At 41.0% G+C, this 18,553-nt stretch overlaps 1 protein-coding gene across 1 annotated transcript in view; it reads right to left on the bottom strand.

The window, feature by feature from the left end:
* LOC309563496 (prominin-1-A-like) overlaps window positions 1-18,553 on the bottom strand; it is a 125,151-nt gene that overhangs the window by 67,751 nt on the left and 38,847 nt on the right. The window contains exons 4-7 of the mRNA XM_082267887.1: window positions 11,752-11,872; window positions 8,944-9,007; window positions 6,133-6,222; window positions 2,001-2,194 (exon numbers count right to left, since the gene is read on the bottom strand). Of these exons, the coding sequence (XP_082124013.1) occupies window positions 2,001-2,194; window positions 6,133-6,222; window positions 8,944-9,007; window positions 11,752-11,872 (469 nt within the window). The remainder of the gene's footprint in view (window positions 1-2,000; window positions 2,195-6,132; window positions 6,223-8,943; window positions 9,008-11,751; window positions 11,873-18,553) is intronic.

Here is an 18,553-nt window from a genome sequence, read left to right as displayed (position 1 = left end):
TGTTGTGGTTAGCTGTGACTGGCTACAGCTAATCACATGGTACTAATTGGCTGGGATTGGCCTTGTCTGTACCATGTGATCACTGTAATCAATCATAGCTAGAAACACAATTGTTTTCAATGGAAAAGTATGAAAGGAAGCCATTCATTGATTACAACTGTCATGTGATCGGCTGTGATTGGTCACAGTGCTCACATGGTACTGCCAGCGGGCCGGTACACTGATCAGTTCCTGACCATTCGCGCCGGAGCACCACCTGTTCTGGAGAGGACGTTAAATGACGACCTCCCAGAACAATGGGGTTCCCGCCCAACTGTTGTTTTACAATGGCAATGGCGGGAAGCAGCTAAACATTTTATATGTTTTCTATTTTCTATTGTGAATAAAATATGGCTTTATGAGATTTGCAAATCATTGTATTCTGTTTTTATGTAGAATGTAGTCAATATACAAAGCTAACACACTAAGATAAGTATACTTACACAAAAAGTGACAGTTATCTTTAGCTTTGGCAAAAAGTGACAGTTATTTTTTAGTTACTACAAGGCTGAAAAGTGACAATTTTTTCCCTACTACAAGGCTGAAAAGTGACAGATATTTTACTGCTACTACAAGGCTAAAAAGTGACAGTTATTTTCCCCTACTACAAGGTTGAAAGTGATAGTAATTGTCAGCTACTACAAGGCTGAAAATTAACAGTTATTTTCCCTACAAGGCTAAGAAGTGATAGTTATTTTCCTGCTACTACAAGGCTGAAAAATTAGTTATTTTCCGCTACTACAAGGCTGAAAAGTGACAGTTATTTTCCTGCTACTAAAAGGCTAAAGAGTGACAGCTGTTTTCCTGCTACTACAAGGCTGAAAAGTGATTTATTTTTAGCTACTACAAGGCTGAAAAGTGACAGTTATTTTCCTGCTACTACAAGGCTAAAGAGTGACAGCTGTTTTCCTGCTACTACAAGGCTGAAAAGTGAGTTATTTTCCGCTACTACAAAGCTGTAAAGTGACAGTTGTTTGCCGCTACTGCAAGGCTGAAGATTGACTGTTATTTTCCACTACTACAAGGCTGAAAAGTGACTGTTATTTTCTGCTACTACAAGGCTGAAAAGTGACTGCTATTTTCCGCTACTACAAGGCTAAAAAATAGACTGTTATTTTCTGCTACTACAAGGCTGAAAAGTGACAGTTGTTTTCCTGCTACTACAAGGCTGAAAAGTAGCAATTATTTTTCGCTACTAGAAGACTGAAAAGTGACAGTTATTTTCCTGCTACTACAAAGCTGAAAAGCAGCAGTTATTTTCCCCTACTACAAGGCTGAAAAGTGACAGTTATTTTCTGTTACTACAAGGCTGAAAGGTGACAGTTATTTTCCTCCACTACAAGGCTAAAAAGTGACAGTTATTTTCTGCTACTACAAGGCTGAAAATACCTGACACCTTTGAAAACAAGCATACTTATCTTAGTGTGTTAGCTTTGTCCATTGAGCCTCTTATATGTCCTATTTCTAAGGGAACAACTATGTATATCAAATATTATATATGTATATAGGTGTCAGTTTATCATTGAAGAACCTGCACACCCAAATCAGCTGATCCACAAAGGAGACCTATCATCGAAGGGTCAGGTTGTCATTATTTTCCTCCTTCAGAAAATGCTAACTGCCTGGCTGTCATATTATTCCTCTTGCCTTCGTACCTGTTGTTTCTGACTAAATGACCCACAAAACGTATGCAGATCAAGGTTTCACTGGCTGCATACTTGTTCTAGGTCAGAAAGCATTGATACCATAGAGTGAGCATAGGATGGCATTCTGAGACAGAGGTCATCAATAGCAGCAGACAACGTTCTCCAATGATGGCCTTCTTTTATGGGTGGGATCATCACAAGCGAGCGCCCAACTCTATTGTATTTGTTGCTGCTAGAGAGATTTCTGGTTTCTGAAAATCCACTTTAAGCAATCAAATATATGAAAATATTAAAGACCGGAATGTAAATTGTTACCGAGCTAAAGTTGGCCTCTATGACCAGGTCGCTGGTTGATGGGGCATTGGGACACGAACTGCCGCAACTAGTCAGCGTAGCATCAATGTTAGATTGCACACTGGAGAGATTCTGCACCAGTTGTTTCTGCTGATCTTGCAGGATGATGAAGGTTTCATTCACATTCACCAAGGCCTTGGCTGTGTTATTCAGATCTATGGGAAAAATATACGGTAATGGTTACCAGTGTAATCTTTGTAGCCAATCAGAGCATTGCATTACATTTGTGATCCTCCTCCCAGCAGTGTCTGCTCCTACAACAAACCTTATACAGGTCTTTTTACCGCATTTACATTTATGGCACATATTTGGTGCGGTTATCCTTGCCAGACCATTTCAACTCCAGGCAATTGAGTCCTAGGATTCTATCTCCTGGCTTCTACATCTGGAGGCAACGTCTGTGTATTCGTAGCTTGACTCCCCTTCTCTCTCCAACTCCCAATGGGAAAAGTTCCGCTCCCAAGAGGAGGAAGGATTTTTATTTCATACTATGCTATGTTATCCAGGGGCGTAACTACAGGGGTTGCAGGGGTTGCAATTGCGACTCCCCTTTACACCTGGATAGGAGGGGTGGCAGGGTCAGCATGTAGAGAAATCAATGTCCTCCTTTTTCTTCCTGTAGCTGCAGGAGGAAAATGGAGGAGATTGGTCCCTCTGTATACTGCCCCCGCCACTCCTCCTATCCAGTTCCCTTGTGTTCTGCTGTCTCTGGGCAATTGCAACCGGGCCCCATGCTCCAGGGGGCCTGTGTGGCTCCCCTGTACATCTGGATAGGAGGGGCAGTGGGGGCAGCATGTAGGGAAATCACTGTCCTCCTTTTTCCTCCTGTAGCTGCAGGAGGAAAATTAAGAGGATTGGTTCCTCTGTATGCTGCCCCACCCCCCCCTCCTATCCAGTTCACTTGTGTTCTGCTGTCTCTGGGCCCCTGTGTGCTCCCCTGGTCCCCCCCCCCTACTGTGCTTCCCCCCTCCCACTGTGCTCCCTCCCCTCTCCTGCCGGCTGCTGCAGGGGATGTGTCACAATAGAGAACCAGGAAGGGGTCAGTAAATATGTAATTTACAAGCTCCTTCCTTTTCTGAATGGACAGAGTCATAGTCAGTCACATTGTAAAAAATAAAATAAAATGATAAAATATAATACAATTAAAATACCAAAAAATAAAAACTACTGACACCAGTGGATGAACTTCCAGGATCGCAAAGGTCACACTTGTGACCGGGCCCTGGCATTCCACCACCGTGGGGAGGCCCCAACATGGCAGGAAGGGGGCCCCACTGCAGAACTTGTGAAAGGGTCCCACTGCGGGACCGTAATAAAGGGCCCCACAATGAGAGTAAAGGGCCCCAGAAACAGTGGGGAGAGCCCCAGGCTTGAAGGGAAGCGCCCCGGTGGTTTCTTGCACTGGGGCCCTGAAAGTTCTAGTTACGCTTCTGATGTTATCCATTGGAACAGTCGAATAGACGAAGAGGAACATTAGTGGGTATATGAGAGGATTCTGATTATGGCATCAACTACTCATGTCTGTGTTTCTCCTGATGAAGCGAACTACTGAATTTGTGAAACGCGTTGAGATCAATACGGCACAGATTGATAATGACATAGTATTAGAACGTCAGAAAGGGATGAAGTTTTACCTTGTATGTACCTACATTCCATTTTTCATTGATAAATATCATTGATACTGTTGATGATTTTTTCTCTTGATGTATTTTTATATGTATTTTTTTTGTGTAATAAATTTATGTACTTTTAATGTCCGTTTGTCTTTCTCTTTAAAGTCCCATGGGCCTCTAGTTTCTGTCTTTGTGTATATTTTTGGGGACTGAGACACACTTGTATTCCACATATACACAGCTTGGTTTCCTTGTATTTACATTTATGACAGTGGGGTGGCTGGGGGGGGGGGGTTTCATTTAATCTCCATCTTTGGGGCTGCTTTGGGGCTGATTTATAACAAAAACTTTGCTGTTGAAATGTCTCAGCAGCCACAAAGACGTCGCTAATAATCCCCGTAATGCTTTTAATATGCTTATTTCCTATGGTCAGTCACTCCATCTATTGGCCTTATCTGGTAGTTTCCTGACTGAGGAATTTCAGTGAAACACCAGATATGATCACTAGATGGCGCTGACAATCATAGGAAATAAGCATATTAGACACATTATTGGGATTATTCACAGATCCGCCCATGCTGAAATGTATCAATTGCATCAAAGCTACGATTTTGTTGCAGTCGGATACAGGCTGCAGCAAACTGATGACATCATCTTAGCCTAGGCAAAGTCACTGGACTGAGGATCAGGATAAATATTGGCGGGTATATAATTTTACTTTATTGAAAAAGCTACAAATTATAAAGGAATGCGGGGGGGGGGGGGGGGGAAGGTGTGCAATATTATTTTTTTTTTCTGTAACTGTGGTTGGGCTTTAAAGATAGCCAGTAACCTACGGCTGATAATAAAACCCGTAACCTAACCAGAAGTGGTAGGACCTCATCATCCTGCACCAGTAGAGTCTACACAGGCTGTAATGGGAAAGCCGTATCCCTGCAGACTTTCCCATCAACGCTTATAGAGAACAGGCTGCACATACATAGCACTGGGTGATGCTGGGAGTAGAGAAGCCCCTACCGGCCTGGTGTGGACAGCTGCTCCTGGACTAGGTTACCCGCTGATCCAATGTGAGTACGGAGGGGGGGGGGCGGTTAGGATTTTTTTGTTTAAAATGTAAAACTTATGTATTGCTTGTTTATCCGGCTATTCCACATTTATCCTCTACCTATCAGATATTACAACGCTGCGCCTACTAACTTCAACACCCATTTAGATAACCTGTATGACACCAAAAGCTATAATAATAATAAAAATAATAATAATATTACTACTACTATTAATACCTATAATAATAATAATACCAACAATAATAATATTACTACTACTACTAATACCTATAATAATAATAATAATAATAATAATAATAATAATAATAACAGTGCTAATAATATATGGGTACTAATAAAAATAATAAGAAGAATAAGAATAGTAATACTGATAATAATAATATTACTACTACTAGTACTACTACTACTACCTTTAATAATAATAATAATAATAATAATAATAATAATAATAATAATAATCATAATAGCAGTACTAATAATATATTGGTACTACTACTAATAATAATAATAATATTAATACCGATAATAATATTACTACTACTACTACTACTAATACCTATAATAATAATAATAATAATAATAATAATAATAATAATAGTAGCAGTAATAATAATATATTGGTACTACTACTAATAATAATAAGAATATTAATACTAATAATAATATTACTACTACAAGTACTACTACTACTACCTATAATAATAATAATACTAATAATAGCAGTACTAATAATATATTGGTACTAATAATAATAATAATAATAATAAGAAGAAGAAGAAGAAGAAGAAGAAGAAGAAGAAGAAGAAGAATATTAATAATATTACTACTACTAGTACTACTACTAATACCTATAATAATAATAATAATAATAATAATAATAATAATAATAGCAGTACTAATAATATATTGGTACTACTACTAATAATAAGAAGAATATTAATACTAATAATAATATTACTACTACTAGTACTACTACTAATACCTATAATAATAATAATAATAATAATAATAATAATAATAATAATAATAGCAGTACTAATAATATATTTATACATATAATAATAATAATAATAATAATAATAATAATAATAATAAAATAATATTATAACAATAAATTACTACTACTGCTATAATTAAAAAAAAATAATAATATTAATACCTATATTAATAATAGCAGTAATATTATTATAATTATACCTCTACTAATAATAATATCATATTATTAGAACAATAAAACCTATGTATAATATTATTATTAATAATAATAATAATAATAATAATAATAATAATAATAATAATAGTATAAATAATAATATAATATTATAATAATAAAATTCTACTGCTAATAATAGTAATAAAAAAAATAACATTATATTAGTAATCGCTATAATAATAGGACACCAAAGCACTTACTATCCACCATATTCTGAACAGTGGTCAGTGTCATATTGGCTTTTTGCTCTATAGCATTTTTTATCATTCCGCCAAGAATTGGACCGATACCTGCAGAAAAAAACACAAAGAAACCTTCAAACTAAAAATCTATTGGGACAAAAAATAAAAATAAAAAATAACAGGTAAAATAAAAAGCAGACTTTTTATTCTTATTATTATCATTTCAATCAAACATAGTGTTGTGTGCTAGGCAGGAAGTGGGCATTTTTTTGACAATGGAGAGAAGGTTTGCCAGGAAAAACAATATATTTTTGTATGGCTGAAAGATTTTTATAGACACATCAGCGTTTCAATAAATAAGTGAATAAATAAATAAATACACAATAAAAAAAAATAGTAGCTTAAAATAAACAACATTAAATAAAAATAAAGCATAAATCAAAGGATGGCACTATTTTGAGCCTGGTCATATAAAGGTAAATCTTTAGTAAGATTTATTACATGGAATGTATGGTAGTTTTGTAATTTTGTTTTATCTATCCTTATCATAATACTCTTATATTAATGTTAAATCATACAAATCAATATCCATATGCAATATATTTTCTTTACATGGCTGAGGAAAATAAATAAATATATATACTATATTGTCAAAAGTATTGGGACGCCTGCCTTTACACACACATGAACTTTAATGGCTCCCAGTCTTAGTCTGTAGGGTTCACTATTGAGTTGGCCCACAATTTGTAGCTATAACAGCTTCAACTCTTCTGGGAAGGCCGTCCACAAGGTTTAGAAGTGTGTCTATGGGAATGTTTGACCATTCTTCCAGAAGGGCATTTGTGAGGTCAGGCACTGATGTTGGACGAGAAGGCCTGGCCTGCAGTCTCCGCTATAATTCATCCCAAAGGTGTTCTATCGGGTTGAGGTCAGGACTCTGTGCAGGCCAATCAAGTTGCTCCACCTCAAACTCGCTCATCCATATCTTTATGGACCTTGCTTTGTGCACTGGTGTGCAGTCATGTTGGAACCGGAAGGGGCCATCCCCAAAGTTGGGAGCATGAAATTGTCCAGAATGTCTTGGTATGCTGACGCCTTAAAAGTTCTCTTCACTGGAACTAAGGGGCCAAGCCCAACCCCTGAGAAACACCCCCCACACCATAATCCCCCCTCCACCAAATGATTTGGACCAGTGCACAAAGCAAGGTCCATAAAGACATGGATGAGTGAGTTTGGGGTGGAGGAACTTGACTGACCTGCACAGAGTCCTGACCTCAAACTGATAGAACACCTTTGGGATGAATTAGATCGCAGACTGTGAGCCAGACCTTCTCATTCAACATTAATGCCTGACCTCACAAATGCTCTTCTGTAAGAATGGTCGAACATTCCCATAGACACACTCCTAAACCTTGTGGACGGCCTTCCCAGAAGAGTTGAAGCTGTTATAGCTGCAAAGGTTGGGCCAACCCAATATTGAACCCTACGGACTAAGACTGGGATGCCATTAAAGTTCATGTGTGTGTAAAGGCAGGCGTCCCAATACTTTTGGTAATATTGTGTATATATCTATCTATAAATATTTATATAAATATATATAAATATATATATACATATACACATTATATATATATATATATATATATATATATATATATATATATATAAAACCTCATTTATTGTTATTATTTAATTATATATTTTTTTTTACATTATTATTATTTATTTATTCATTTTTTTGTATATTATTATTTTGTGTCCCAGCATGCAGTTGGCTCCTTTAAGTCTCCTCTGCTTTTAGCTATTGAGTTTCTTCTTTATGATGTTTTCATTGCTGTTTGTGTTTCCATTGGCAGGCTTTCCTCTACTTCCTGGTCTATCCGACACCAATCAAATAAACGCATTATTTGCACATTTGTATCGGTGTTCTTGCTTGCTTTTCAAGCTTGAGTAATTTTTATTCAAGTCAATAGAAAGCTAGTTGCTAGGCAATACAATACACAAAAATGAGCATTATGGAAGTTTTTGCGTGTATTTCAGGCACTCCCATTGGAGTCTGTTGGGGCCAAAATGGGGAACTCTGCCCCAAAAGCTTGTGTATTTTTTTGAGCAATGAGCTTCAGGCAGTACTGCATCCCCTCCCCCCATTAGAGATGTGCAAGCTTAGGGGATCCTACGCCCAGCAGTCACTCATTTGTCAAAATCACTGCCACTACTCCAGTCAGCCTTGTAACGGAAGGAAGGCGCCCCAATCCCTACAAGAAAGCATTGCGCCCACGGCAGCTGACCCTTTCGCCCTCCCCTTGTCCCAGTCCTGGCTTCAGGTGACATTACACTCAGGTGTCCCAAGGGAAGCAGATCACTATAGCATAAAGGCAAATGAGAACACCACACTAATATCAAAAGTCCATCATAAAATGCATTCTACATCAACAGCCAACACGTTTTGAGGAAGCAAAAACTCCCCCCTTCATCAGGGCTTGTAATAAATGGTGGGTCGGTGATAAATGATCATGAAATGTACAGCACCATGTGGGCATCTGAAACTAAATACATTCTTCTTATTACTACAGCCCATGACTGTTTGTCCTCGATCCTCTATTATTTTCAAGCCCCGATCAAGGGGAACTTTTTATGTGCCGAAATGCGTTGGTTATTGATGTGGAATACATTTTATGTTGGACTGTTGATAATGCTCTTATTTCTCTTACATTATAGGCAAAAATTAAAGTTTAGGTTAGAGTTGGCCTTTTTAAGATTATTTCTAATTGGCTGGTTACTTTTTTTTACTGGAAAAAATCCACAATTGTAATTATTTGTCACACTTACCAATAATACTGTTGTTGGCTTGGTTTATAGGTATGCTGCTGGAATTAGTAATGGCATCAACATCCTAGGAAGGAAACAAACGATGCTGAAATACGGACCAAGTAATTGTGTGTATAAGTAAAAAAAATCATCAGAATAGAATAGAATATAATAGAATAATCAGCAGGAATTGAATGTCTCCCTCTAGTGGTGAAAAGAGAGATTTATCCTGACAGAGTAATACAAGAATAATCTAACCCCTTCAATACCGGGCACTTTCACCCCCTTCCTGCCCAGGCCAATTTTCAGCTTTCAGCGCTCTCACACTTTGAATGACAATTGCGCGGTCATGCAACACTGTACCCACATGACATTTTTATTATTTATCACACAAATAGAACTTTCTGTTGGTGGTATTTAACCACTTGCCAACTGCCCGCCGTAGATATACTTCGGCAGGCTGGCTCGGCTGTACGGTGGTTCACAGGAGCGATCCTGGGGCGGAGCGATCGCTCCTTGCTGAGAGAGAAGGACGGTCGGATGTTGTAAACACAGCTGACCGCTCTTCTCTATGGAATGATCACAGAGTGCCTGTGATCCTTCTATATGGGAACACAGGTCTCAATGGTCATTTCACAAGCCACGCCCCCATACAGTTAGAAACACACCCCTAGGCTCACACTTAACCCTTTGATCACCCCTGAGTTAACCCCTTCCCTGCCAGTGTCATTATTACAGTGACAGTGCATATTTTTTAGCACTGATTACTGTAGTAATGTCACTGGTCCCCCCCAAAAGTGTCAAAAATGTCAGTTAGGGGTCCAATCTGTCTGCCGCAATGTCGCAGTCCCGCTAAAAATCGCAGATCGCCGCCATTACTAGTAAAAAAAATTAAAATAAAAATGACATAAATCTTTCTCCTAGTTTGTAGATGTGATAACTTTTGCACAAACCAATCAAAATACACTTATTGGGATTTTTTTTTACCAAAAATATGTAGCCGAATACAAATTGGCCTAAAATGATGAAAAAAAATTTGTTTTTTTAATTTTTTTGAGGGGGAATATTATATAGAAGAAAGTAAAAAATATTGTTTTTTTTTTTCAGAATTGTCGCTCTTTTTTTGTTTATAGCACAATAAATAAAAATCGCAGAGGTGATCAAATACCACCAAAAGAAAGCTCTAATTGTGGGGAAAAAAGGACGTCAATTTAAATTTGGGTACAGCATCGCACGACCGCGCAATTGTCAGTAAAAAAAAAATAACGCAGTGCTGAATCACAAAAATGGCCTGGTCATTAGGGGGGGGGGGGGGATCCTTCCGGTCCAGAAGTGGTTAATCACTGACATTTTTTTTTGCAAAATAAACAAAAACAAACACGTTTTTCTTTGTTTCGGTTATAAAATTATAATAATTATTATATAATAATAATTCTTCTTATAATTCTTATAATAATCCTTCTTCATAGATTTTGACAAAATGTATTCTGTTCCTTTTTTTTGGGTGAAAATAACCCAAATCAGTGTATAATATTTAGTCTGTAGGACAGTTATGGAGTTCACAAACTATGGGATATATCTGAAAATCCCTAAAAAGCCAGGACAATACAAATCCCCCTGCCCCCAACTGACCTCTTTTTGGAAAGTAGACAGTCCAAGGTACTTAGTAAGAGGCATTGCAAGTTTTTGCAGTTGTCATTTTTTGTCACAATTTTTTGGAAAATGAAGGAAATTTAAAAAAATCTTTTTTTCACAATTCTTAAACATTTTTTTTACATACTATCACCAGTGCAGTACAGCGTTGTCAAATAACTGGCGTGGTAGTGATCGGGGACACTGACTGGTGACAGTATGTAAAAAAAAAAAAAAATCAACATTCATCATTTTTTTTTAATTTTTTTATTAAATTATTTCATTCTTTTAAATTTTTTTTTTTCAATTTACATATAGTGACCTGAGCAATACATTGTTACCACAGCACTGAGGAGGTGATCAGAATTTTTTTTTTTTTTTTTTTATGCACTATGATTGCTTTTACAGTTATAAGCAACCATTTTTTTTCTGAATTGAAACTATTCAGTGTTTACTATTGTGATTAGCTGTTAATTACATGATACAGATGGGCTGTGATTGACCCTGTCTGTACCATGTGATGACTGTGACCAATCACAGAGCTCAACAGTACACAATGAAAGGCATGTAGCAAAGCCTTTCGTTGTATACAACACTCAAGTGATCTGCTGTGATTGGCCACAGCAATCACTTGGTACCGGCAGCGAGTCAGTACAGTGATCTGTCATCGGCCGTGTCCGGCAGGTGACAGATAACGCTGGAGCGCGGCCTGTGACATGATGCTGGAAGGATGTCATATGACGTCCTCCCCGAACAACAGTGCTCCCGCCTGCCCGTCATTTTATAGTAGGTTGTGTGGGAAGAGGTTAAAGAGTATCTAAACCCAAAAACAAGAATGTAATACTGTATGTGTGTATATATATATATATCTACCTAATCAGGTGTATAAAAGCCTTCAATTGCGTCTAATAAAACAGAACAGTTATTTGGAAAGATGCGGAGTGTATCTTTTTTTGGCTGTTCCCTACTGCAGTAGTTATTAATTTGGAACCACTAATCAATATGGAGATACCAGTTGCCCATCTATAAAATACCCAGAACAGTAGTAAAATTGTGTTCAAGTGTCAGGATTTGTTTTACCCTCCGTCATGAAGGGGTTAAAAGTGCAATTTTTTATTTTGTCAGTTTCTGATGATGACACTGGGGATCATTCCTCCAATATTCCTATTCCTATTAGAAATGCTAAGTTGGCCTCACCTGCGGCACGGTATTGATGTAGGTCTTCAGGTTCCCCACAGTATTATTGAAGGTGCTGAATCCGCCCTTCACTGCCGCGTCTATTTTGCTGTTGCTGTAAAAGGCACAGATGTCTCCAGCCCTGCCAAGAGAAAAACAACATCAGTGATCGGAGGTATGAAAAAAATAGAAATGAGATCTCGGGGGACGCTGAAGCAACCGCAGCAACTGTTAACCCTTTCACTGCCAGATTTTTACGTTTGTTGCACGCTAGCATATACATTTTATATGTTCTGAAAGCAGACAGCCCCGGAGGAATAAAATGGTGGTAATTTAAATTTTTTTACAGTCACATGCAAATTTTCAGTAGAGCATATATTAACTACTTGCCTACTGGACACTTTCACCCCCTTCCTGCCCAGGCCAATTTTTAGCTTTCAGCGCTGTCACACTTAAGGCCCATACACACGTACCGATTGTCGGCCGAAAATGTTCGGCCGCCGAACGATCAGCCGATTTTCGGCTTGTTAGTATGATGCTTCCGACAGCCAACAGCGCATTTTCGGCCGAACAGAATCTGTCGTGCAAGCATTAAAATTTTTGTTGGCCAACACCAGAGCGGCCGATTGTTCGCCAGTCAGTACAGAATTCGGCCGACAGACAGCAGATTAGCAAGACTGGGCATGCTCAGAGAAGAAAAAAGACAAGGAAAGTTAACCATCACATGACATCACTTCTGCAGTCGGCTGTTGTTGGCCGACAAAATTCGTGTGCAGTCTTTTGAAGTTTTCAACAGACATGACAGCCCTCGGACAAAAGACGGCCGATCGTTCGGCCGACGATCGGTACGTGTGTACGGGGCTTTTGAATGACAATTGCACGGTCATGCAACGCCGCACCCAAAATATTTTTTTATTATTTTTTTCCCTACAAATAGAGCTTTTATTTGGTGGTATTTAATCAATACTTGTTTTTTTTATTTTTTGCTAAAAATAAAAAAAGACTGAAAATTTAGAAAAAAAAAAGTTTTTTTAGTTTCTGTCAGAAAATTTTGTAAATAAGTAATTTTTCTCCTTCGCTGATGAACACTGATGAGGCTGCAATGATGAGCACTGATGAGGCTGCACTGATGAGCACTGATGAGGCTGCAATGATGAGCACTGATGAGGCTCCAATGATGAGCACTGATGAGGCTCCAATGATGAGCACTGATGAGGCTGCAATGATGAGCACTGAGAGGCTGCAAATATGAGCACTGATGAGGTGGCACTGAGCACAGATGAGGCTGATGATGGGCACTGATGAGGCAGCACAGATGAGGCTGCACTTATGGGCACTGATGAGGCTGCACTTATGGGCACTGATGAGGCTGCACTTATGGGCACTAATGAGGCTGCAATGATGAGCACTTATAAGGCTGCAATGATGAGCACTGATGAGGACTGATAAGGTAGAACTGATGAGGCTGCACTGATGAGGAGGCACTTATGTGCAGCACTGATGGGCACTGATAGATGGCACTGATATGCAGCACTAAAAGGCACTGACAGGCGGCACTAATAAATGGCACTCATGGGCACTATTAGGTGGCACTGATATGTGGCACTTATAAGCAATGATAGGGGACACGGATAGGCAGCACTGATGGGTACTGATAGGCGGCACTGAAAGGTGGCACTGATAAGCAGGCACTGATGGGCACTGAAAGGCAGCACTGACTTGCATCACAGATTGGTGTAAATGTTGGGCACAGACTGGCATCACTACTGGGCACTGTTAGGGTGGCTGATTGGCTCTCTTCTCCTCACTCTCTGTCAGCGTGAGGCGGGAAGAGCCGATTACCAACACGTCCATGTTTACATGTGATCGGCTGCGATTGGACACAGCCGATCACATGGGTAAAGAGCCGCGTCATTGGCTCTTTACCGAGTTTGGGGTCACGCCGTGTCCCGCGTGAGACTAGGTGATGTCATATCACGTTGGCCCAGAACGAGAGGGGATCCCGCCCGCCGTCATTTGTCTATACAACATGGGCGGGAGGCATTTAAAGTTCACTTGCTGACCAGGACTTTTCTGGCATTTTTTGTTTACAAGTTTAAATCAGTAATTTTTTGCTTGAAAATCACTTAAAACCCCTAAACATTATACATTTAGGGAATAAAATGGCAATTGTTTCAATTTTTTACGTCACACGGTATTTGCGCAGCAGTTTTTTATACGCAATTGTTGTGGGAAAAGTACATTTTAAGGAGTTTGAAAAAAAAAAAAAACACAATATATACCACAATTTGTTTGTATAACATAAAAGATGCCCTCTTCCCCATAACCCCCCGGTCAATATGAGAACACTCCTAGTCAATACAGACCACCCAACATTTGATGCCCTCTCCCCATATCCCCTGGGACAATATGTCAACATTCCTAGCAGGATACATCCTACCCAACATTTGATGCCCTCTTCCCCATAACCCCCAGGGGTCAATATGTGAACCCTCCTAGTCAATACAGACCACCCAACATATGATGCCCTCTGCCCATAACCCCCAGGTCAATATGTGAACCCTCCTAGTGAATACAGACCACCAAACATTTAATGCCCTCTGCCCATAACCCACAGGTCAATATGTGAACCGTCCTAGTTAACACACCCAACCCAACATTTTATGTTCTCTGCCCATAAGCTTCAGGGGTCAATATATGAACTCTCCTAGTGAATAGAGACCACCCAACATTTGATGTCCTCTGCCCATAACCCCCAGGTCAATATATGAACACTCCTAGTGACTACAGACCACCCAACATTCCATTCCTTCTCCCATAACCCCCAGGGGTCAATACGTGAACACTCCTAAAGAATACAGACCACCCAACATTTCATGCCCTCTGGCCATAACCCCTCGGGTCAGCTTGTGAACTCCCCTAGTGAATACAGACCACCCAACATTTCATGCCCTCTGCCCATAACCCCCAGGTCAATACATGAACACTCCTAGTGAATACAGACCACCCAACATTTCATGCCCTCTGCCCATAACCCCCAGGTCAATATGTGAACTCTTATAGTGAATAGAGACCACCCAACATTTGATGCCTACTGCCCATGTAGCGGGGTCTTCCATTATACAAGTTCTAAAAGACTGCTGCTTGACATTTGAGAGGAACTCGGCTCCATCTAGTGGCCAAAAGGACACATTGCAGCGGCTATGGAATGTCTTTTGATGTTATTTTCCTTTCAGGAAGTTGAGCAGTCTTCATCGCCCATAGTGCTTTGAGAATACCAGGGTGCACTGCTGCACCGCACAGCCTTCTGGGGGAAGCTTTATAAAGGAAGGGAGGAGCCAGGCTCACTCTCTTGGGAAAGACACAGTGAGACAAGCAGGATGCCAGTGCTGTGGGCTGATGCTGTATGCTAGGCCGAAACTCCTGGGCCTTAAGTGACTAAGTTGCAGTGTTTCATCTCCAGTAGAGGATCCCTCCTGGAGGTCCCATCGATGTTCTACAGAGACCAGACTCATCCACCCCAAATACCTAGCGCGGCTGGTGACAGAGGCCGGAGACTGAGACAGCAGCGGAGGCTTCCTGGGAGACAGTCCTGTTGGTGAGAGGGCACCTGCCCAAAAACTGACTCTATCTATCAAAGAAGTAACTTTAGTCAGGATTAGCCTTAGAGTAGTAGAAGGCAATATACCAGGTGGCCCAGTACATCTCTCACAGAAGTTTTACCGGCAATCCTGCACAGACACCCCGCGGTGATTACTAACTGTTTGCTGCCATTCTCTCTATTGATCACCCATCCTCAATGTGGATTACAAATTGCGAGTGCACCAACGTTGCTAGCGAAGATATAGAGAAGAAACAGCGGACTCAGATAGGTCTGACATTCTGATACTGTGTCTAACTGAATGCTGAGCCTTATCTCCAAAAGTATAATAGTGATTAAGATGGCGGTCCTATAGGCTCTGAGACATTTCCTGAAACAATTAATGTGCCCTTGAGGAGTGATATCACAGTATTTATCTTATCTTTGATTAATTAATTAGTATATCCTTTTACAAAGTCATATTTTACTGTATCGAAACTGTTTATTTGATTCACAGTAAATAACTTTCCTGTTTAAAAGCAAGCTTGTGTGTGGTCACCTTGTATTACCCAGAAGGACTGCAGCTGGAGAGAGGTAACAGGTCATTATTATTTATTGAAGTGTTATATTCCAATCTGTGTAGCCATTTGGTATTCCAGTCCTATTCTGGGTCAGTTGTGCCTAGGGAGGGTTCGAGCCAATTCTGTGGGTTGTTAGGCAGGACGTAGACCCAATAATCTAATCAGCAGCTCCTGCGGGGGTGGTGCTACACGTGGGGGCTCGTCCGGGATCATCTACAGTCCTGCAACACAACCCTCTCAGCCACAGAATCCCCCTCAACGCAGAAATGGATCCTACCGCTGCAGCCGAGTGGTGCAGGGAAGAGAATGTCGTAGTGGAAAATGGCCTGGTGGTTGAAATCAAGGGAGAGGTCTGGACTGAGGAAAAACTCCTCCCAGTTTTAAGGGCACTGTCCACAGACAGGAAATTCTGGGTGACTGACATAAAGACAGACACCACCGTTCCACACACGTATGCATTGTGTGAGTGGAGGAAGGGGGTCCCTGATTACTTTAAGGGAACCAGTGTAAAGACTACTGACCAAACAGAACTTTTCTTAATACATCCAGAAGTCCTTACTGAAGGTCCCTCATCCACCACTCCTGGGGGATCCAGCAAAGAAAAAGGTGTCCAAGAAGGGAGTCCAGAGTCACCACCTTTGTCTACCTTTAGCTCAGAACTGTGTGCTGTTCTCGGGGAAATCGTAGCAAAATGTAGTAAGGACTCCCCAAACTATCTGATGACTGAATATAGGAAGCTCAGGACATTCTCTGGGAAACAGCCTGTGCCTTCGACAGAAGATGGGTTTGAAGAGTGGTTAGATACCGCCACTCAGGCTTTGGAAGAGTGGGAGGTACCAGAACAGCACAAGAAACAGAGAATCACAGAAAGTTTAAAGGGACCTGCACTAGAGGCCGTACGTAATCTCAAGCTAAGCAAAAAGAACTGTACTGCACAGGATTATCTAGACATTCTACAAGATGTATTTGGTCGGACGGAGAACGTGGCTGAACTTCTTTACCAGTTAGACCACTGTTACCAAGAAGAGGAAGAGAAGTTGTCCGAATTTATTAGACGCCTAGATAAGATCATCCACCAGATCTTGATAAAGAAAGGGATAGACCCCCGGAAGGTAGATGAGACTCGTGCACGGCAGGTGCTGAGAGGGGCTCAACCCTTAGATCCCATTGCCATACTGTTGCGAACTCGCCAAGATGGTGGCATTCTGGAATACCCTGACCTGATCCGAATGGTCAGAGAAGAAGAGGTCATGTTAGACAACAAAAGGAAGAGTCGGCAGTTTGACTCAACTGCTCGTGTCAGAGTGATAAGTGCAAAAGAAAGTGACTCGCAAGTTGAACTCCTAAAGACCCAGGTGTCCCAGTTGATAGAAATGGTGTCCATCCTGACTAGTCAGGCATCTACTCTACCTGATGGGAACGTGTCAGAGAAGCCGGATAAACCTTCTAACCTTAGAGTAGACCCGGAACCGAGACCTAGGAGATCGCTAACTTGTTTCAACTGTGGGGGAGTAGGACATGTTAGAGGAGTATGTCCCAGCCCAGGAAATGTCGCCTCAGAACCTCGCAAGCCAGCGGAAAAACTTCAGAGGGCACCCGTGAAGGAGTCGACCGGGTGCCCGCCAGTTTCAAGGGAATCCAAGAGACTCAATGATTCAGGGAATCTGAGTCAGGGAGTCAGATCCAGGTACAACGCCCCTAGTTCTATACTCCAGGCTACTGAGAGAAGGAAAATCAATGCACACCGGGCCCAGAGGGGACTGAAGTCCAGAAGAAAAAAAAAGAAAAGAGCCTGGGTGCAGAGAACTGAATCAGACAACAAGGCCACTTCAAGAGAATTCCCAACTAACTTGGTGGGGCCTTCCCCTGTAGTCTCTGTCCAGGTAGAAGGAATTTACACAAGAGCCCTCCTTGACACTGGGGCCCAAGTGACTCTTCTGTATAGAGACTTCTATGATAAACACCTTACCCATCTACCTCTGCAGAAGTTGGAAGATCTGGAGATATGGGGTATCGGGACTCAAAGTTTTCCCTATGACGGGTATCTGCCAATCAAGTTGACCTTTGACCCATCAGTGGCTGGTGAAGCTGAAACCTTCGACACCCTAGCGGTGGTCTGTCCTCGTCCGCCAGGGGCCAACAAAAGCTCTCTCATCGTAGGGACCAACACTGACCTAGTAAGGCGCCTCCTGACACAACTGGTCCAGGGACAGGATGCTCCAGCGCCAAGGATTCACCCCATGCTACGGCAGGCCTATCAACGATTAGTATTGGAGCAAGAGACTCCTGCAGAAGGAGTTGGAAGACTCTGGAAGTTGGACAGAACGGAAAAGGTCTTGCAGCCAGGAGAGGTGGCTTGTCTGAAAGCTTCCGTTAAACTCACATGGAAACAGCCGGGCCCTTTTATCATCTTTGAATCAGGTCCACAGGAAGAAGAGAGAGGGATAGAAGTAATCCCTGAAGTGATCCCTTTGAAGGTGTTACAGAAAAACCATGGAAGGGTTTTAGTGAGTGTCAGAAACACCTCTACTACACCGGTGAAGGTACCGGCCAGAGTGCTGTTGGGCCAAGTTAACCCGGCTACCCCAGTTGTCCCATCTGATCTTAAAGAGAAGGGAAGGGGTGAAGATGTTATAGAAGAGCTCTGCTCTGGAAACGCTGC

Source organism: Pelophylax lessonae (genome assembly GCF_965119305.1).
Source record: "Pelophylax lessonae genome assembly, chromosome: 9".
In the NCBI taxonomy this organism is placed as follows: domain Eukaryota; kingdom Metazoa; phylum Chordata; class Amphibia; order Anura; family Ranidae; genus Pelophylax; species Pelophylax lessonae.
This window is presented reverse-complemented; position numbering and strand designations above follow the sequence as displayed.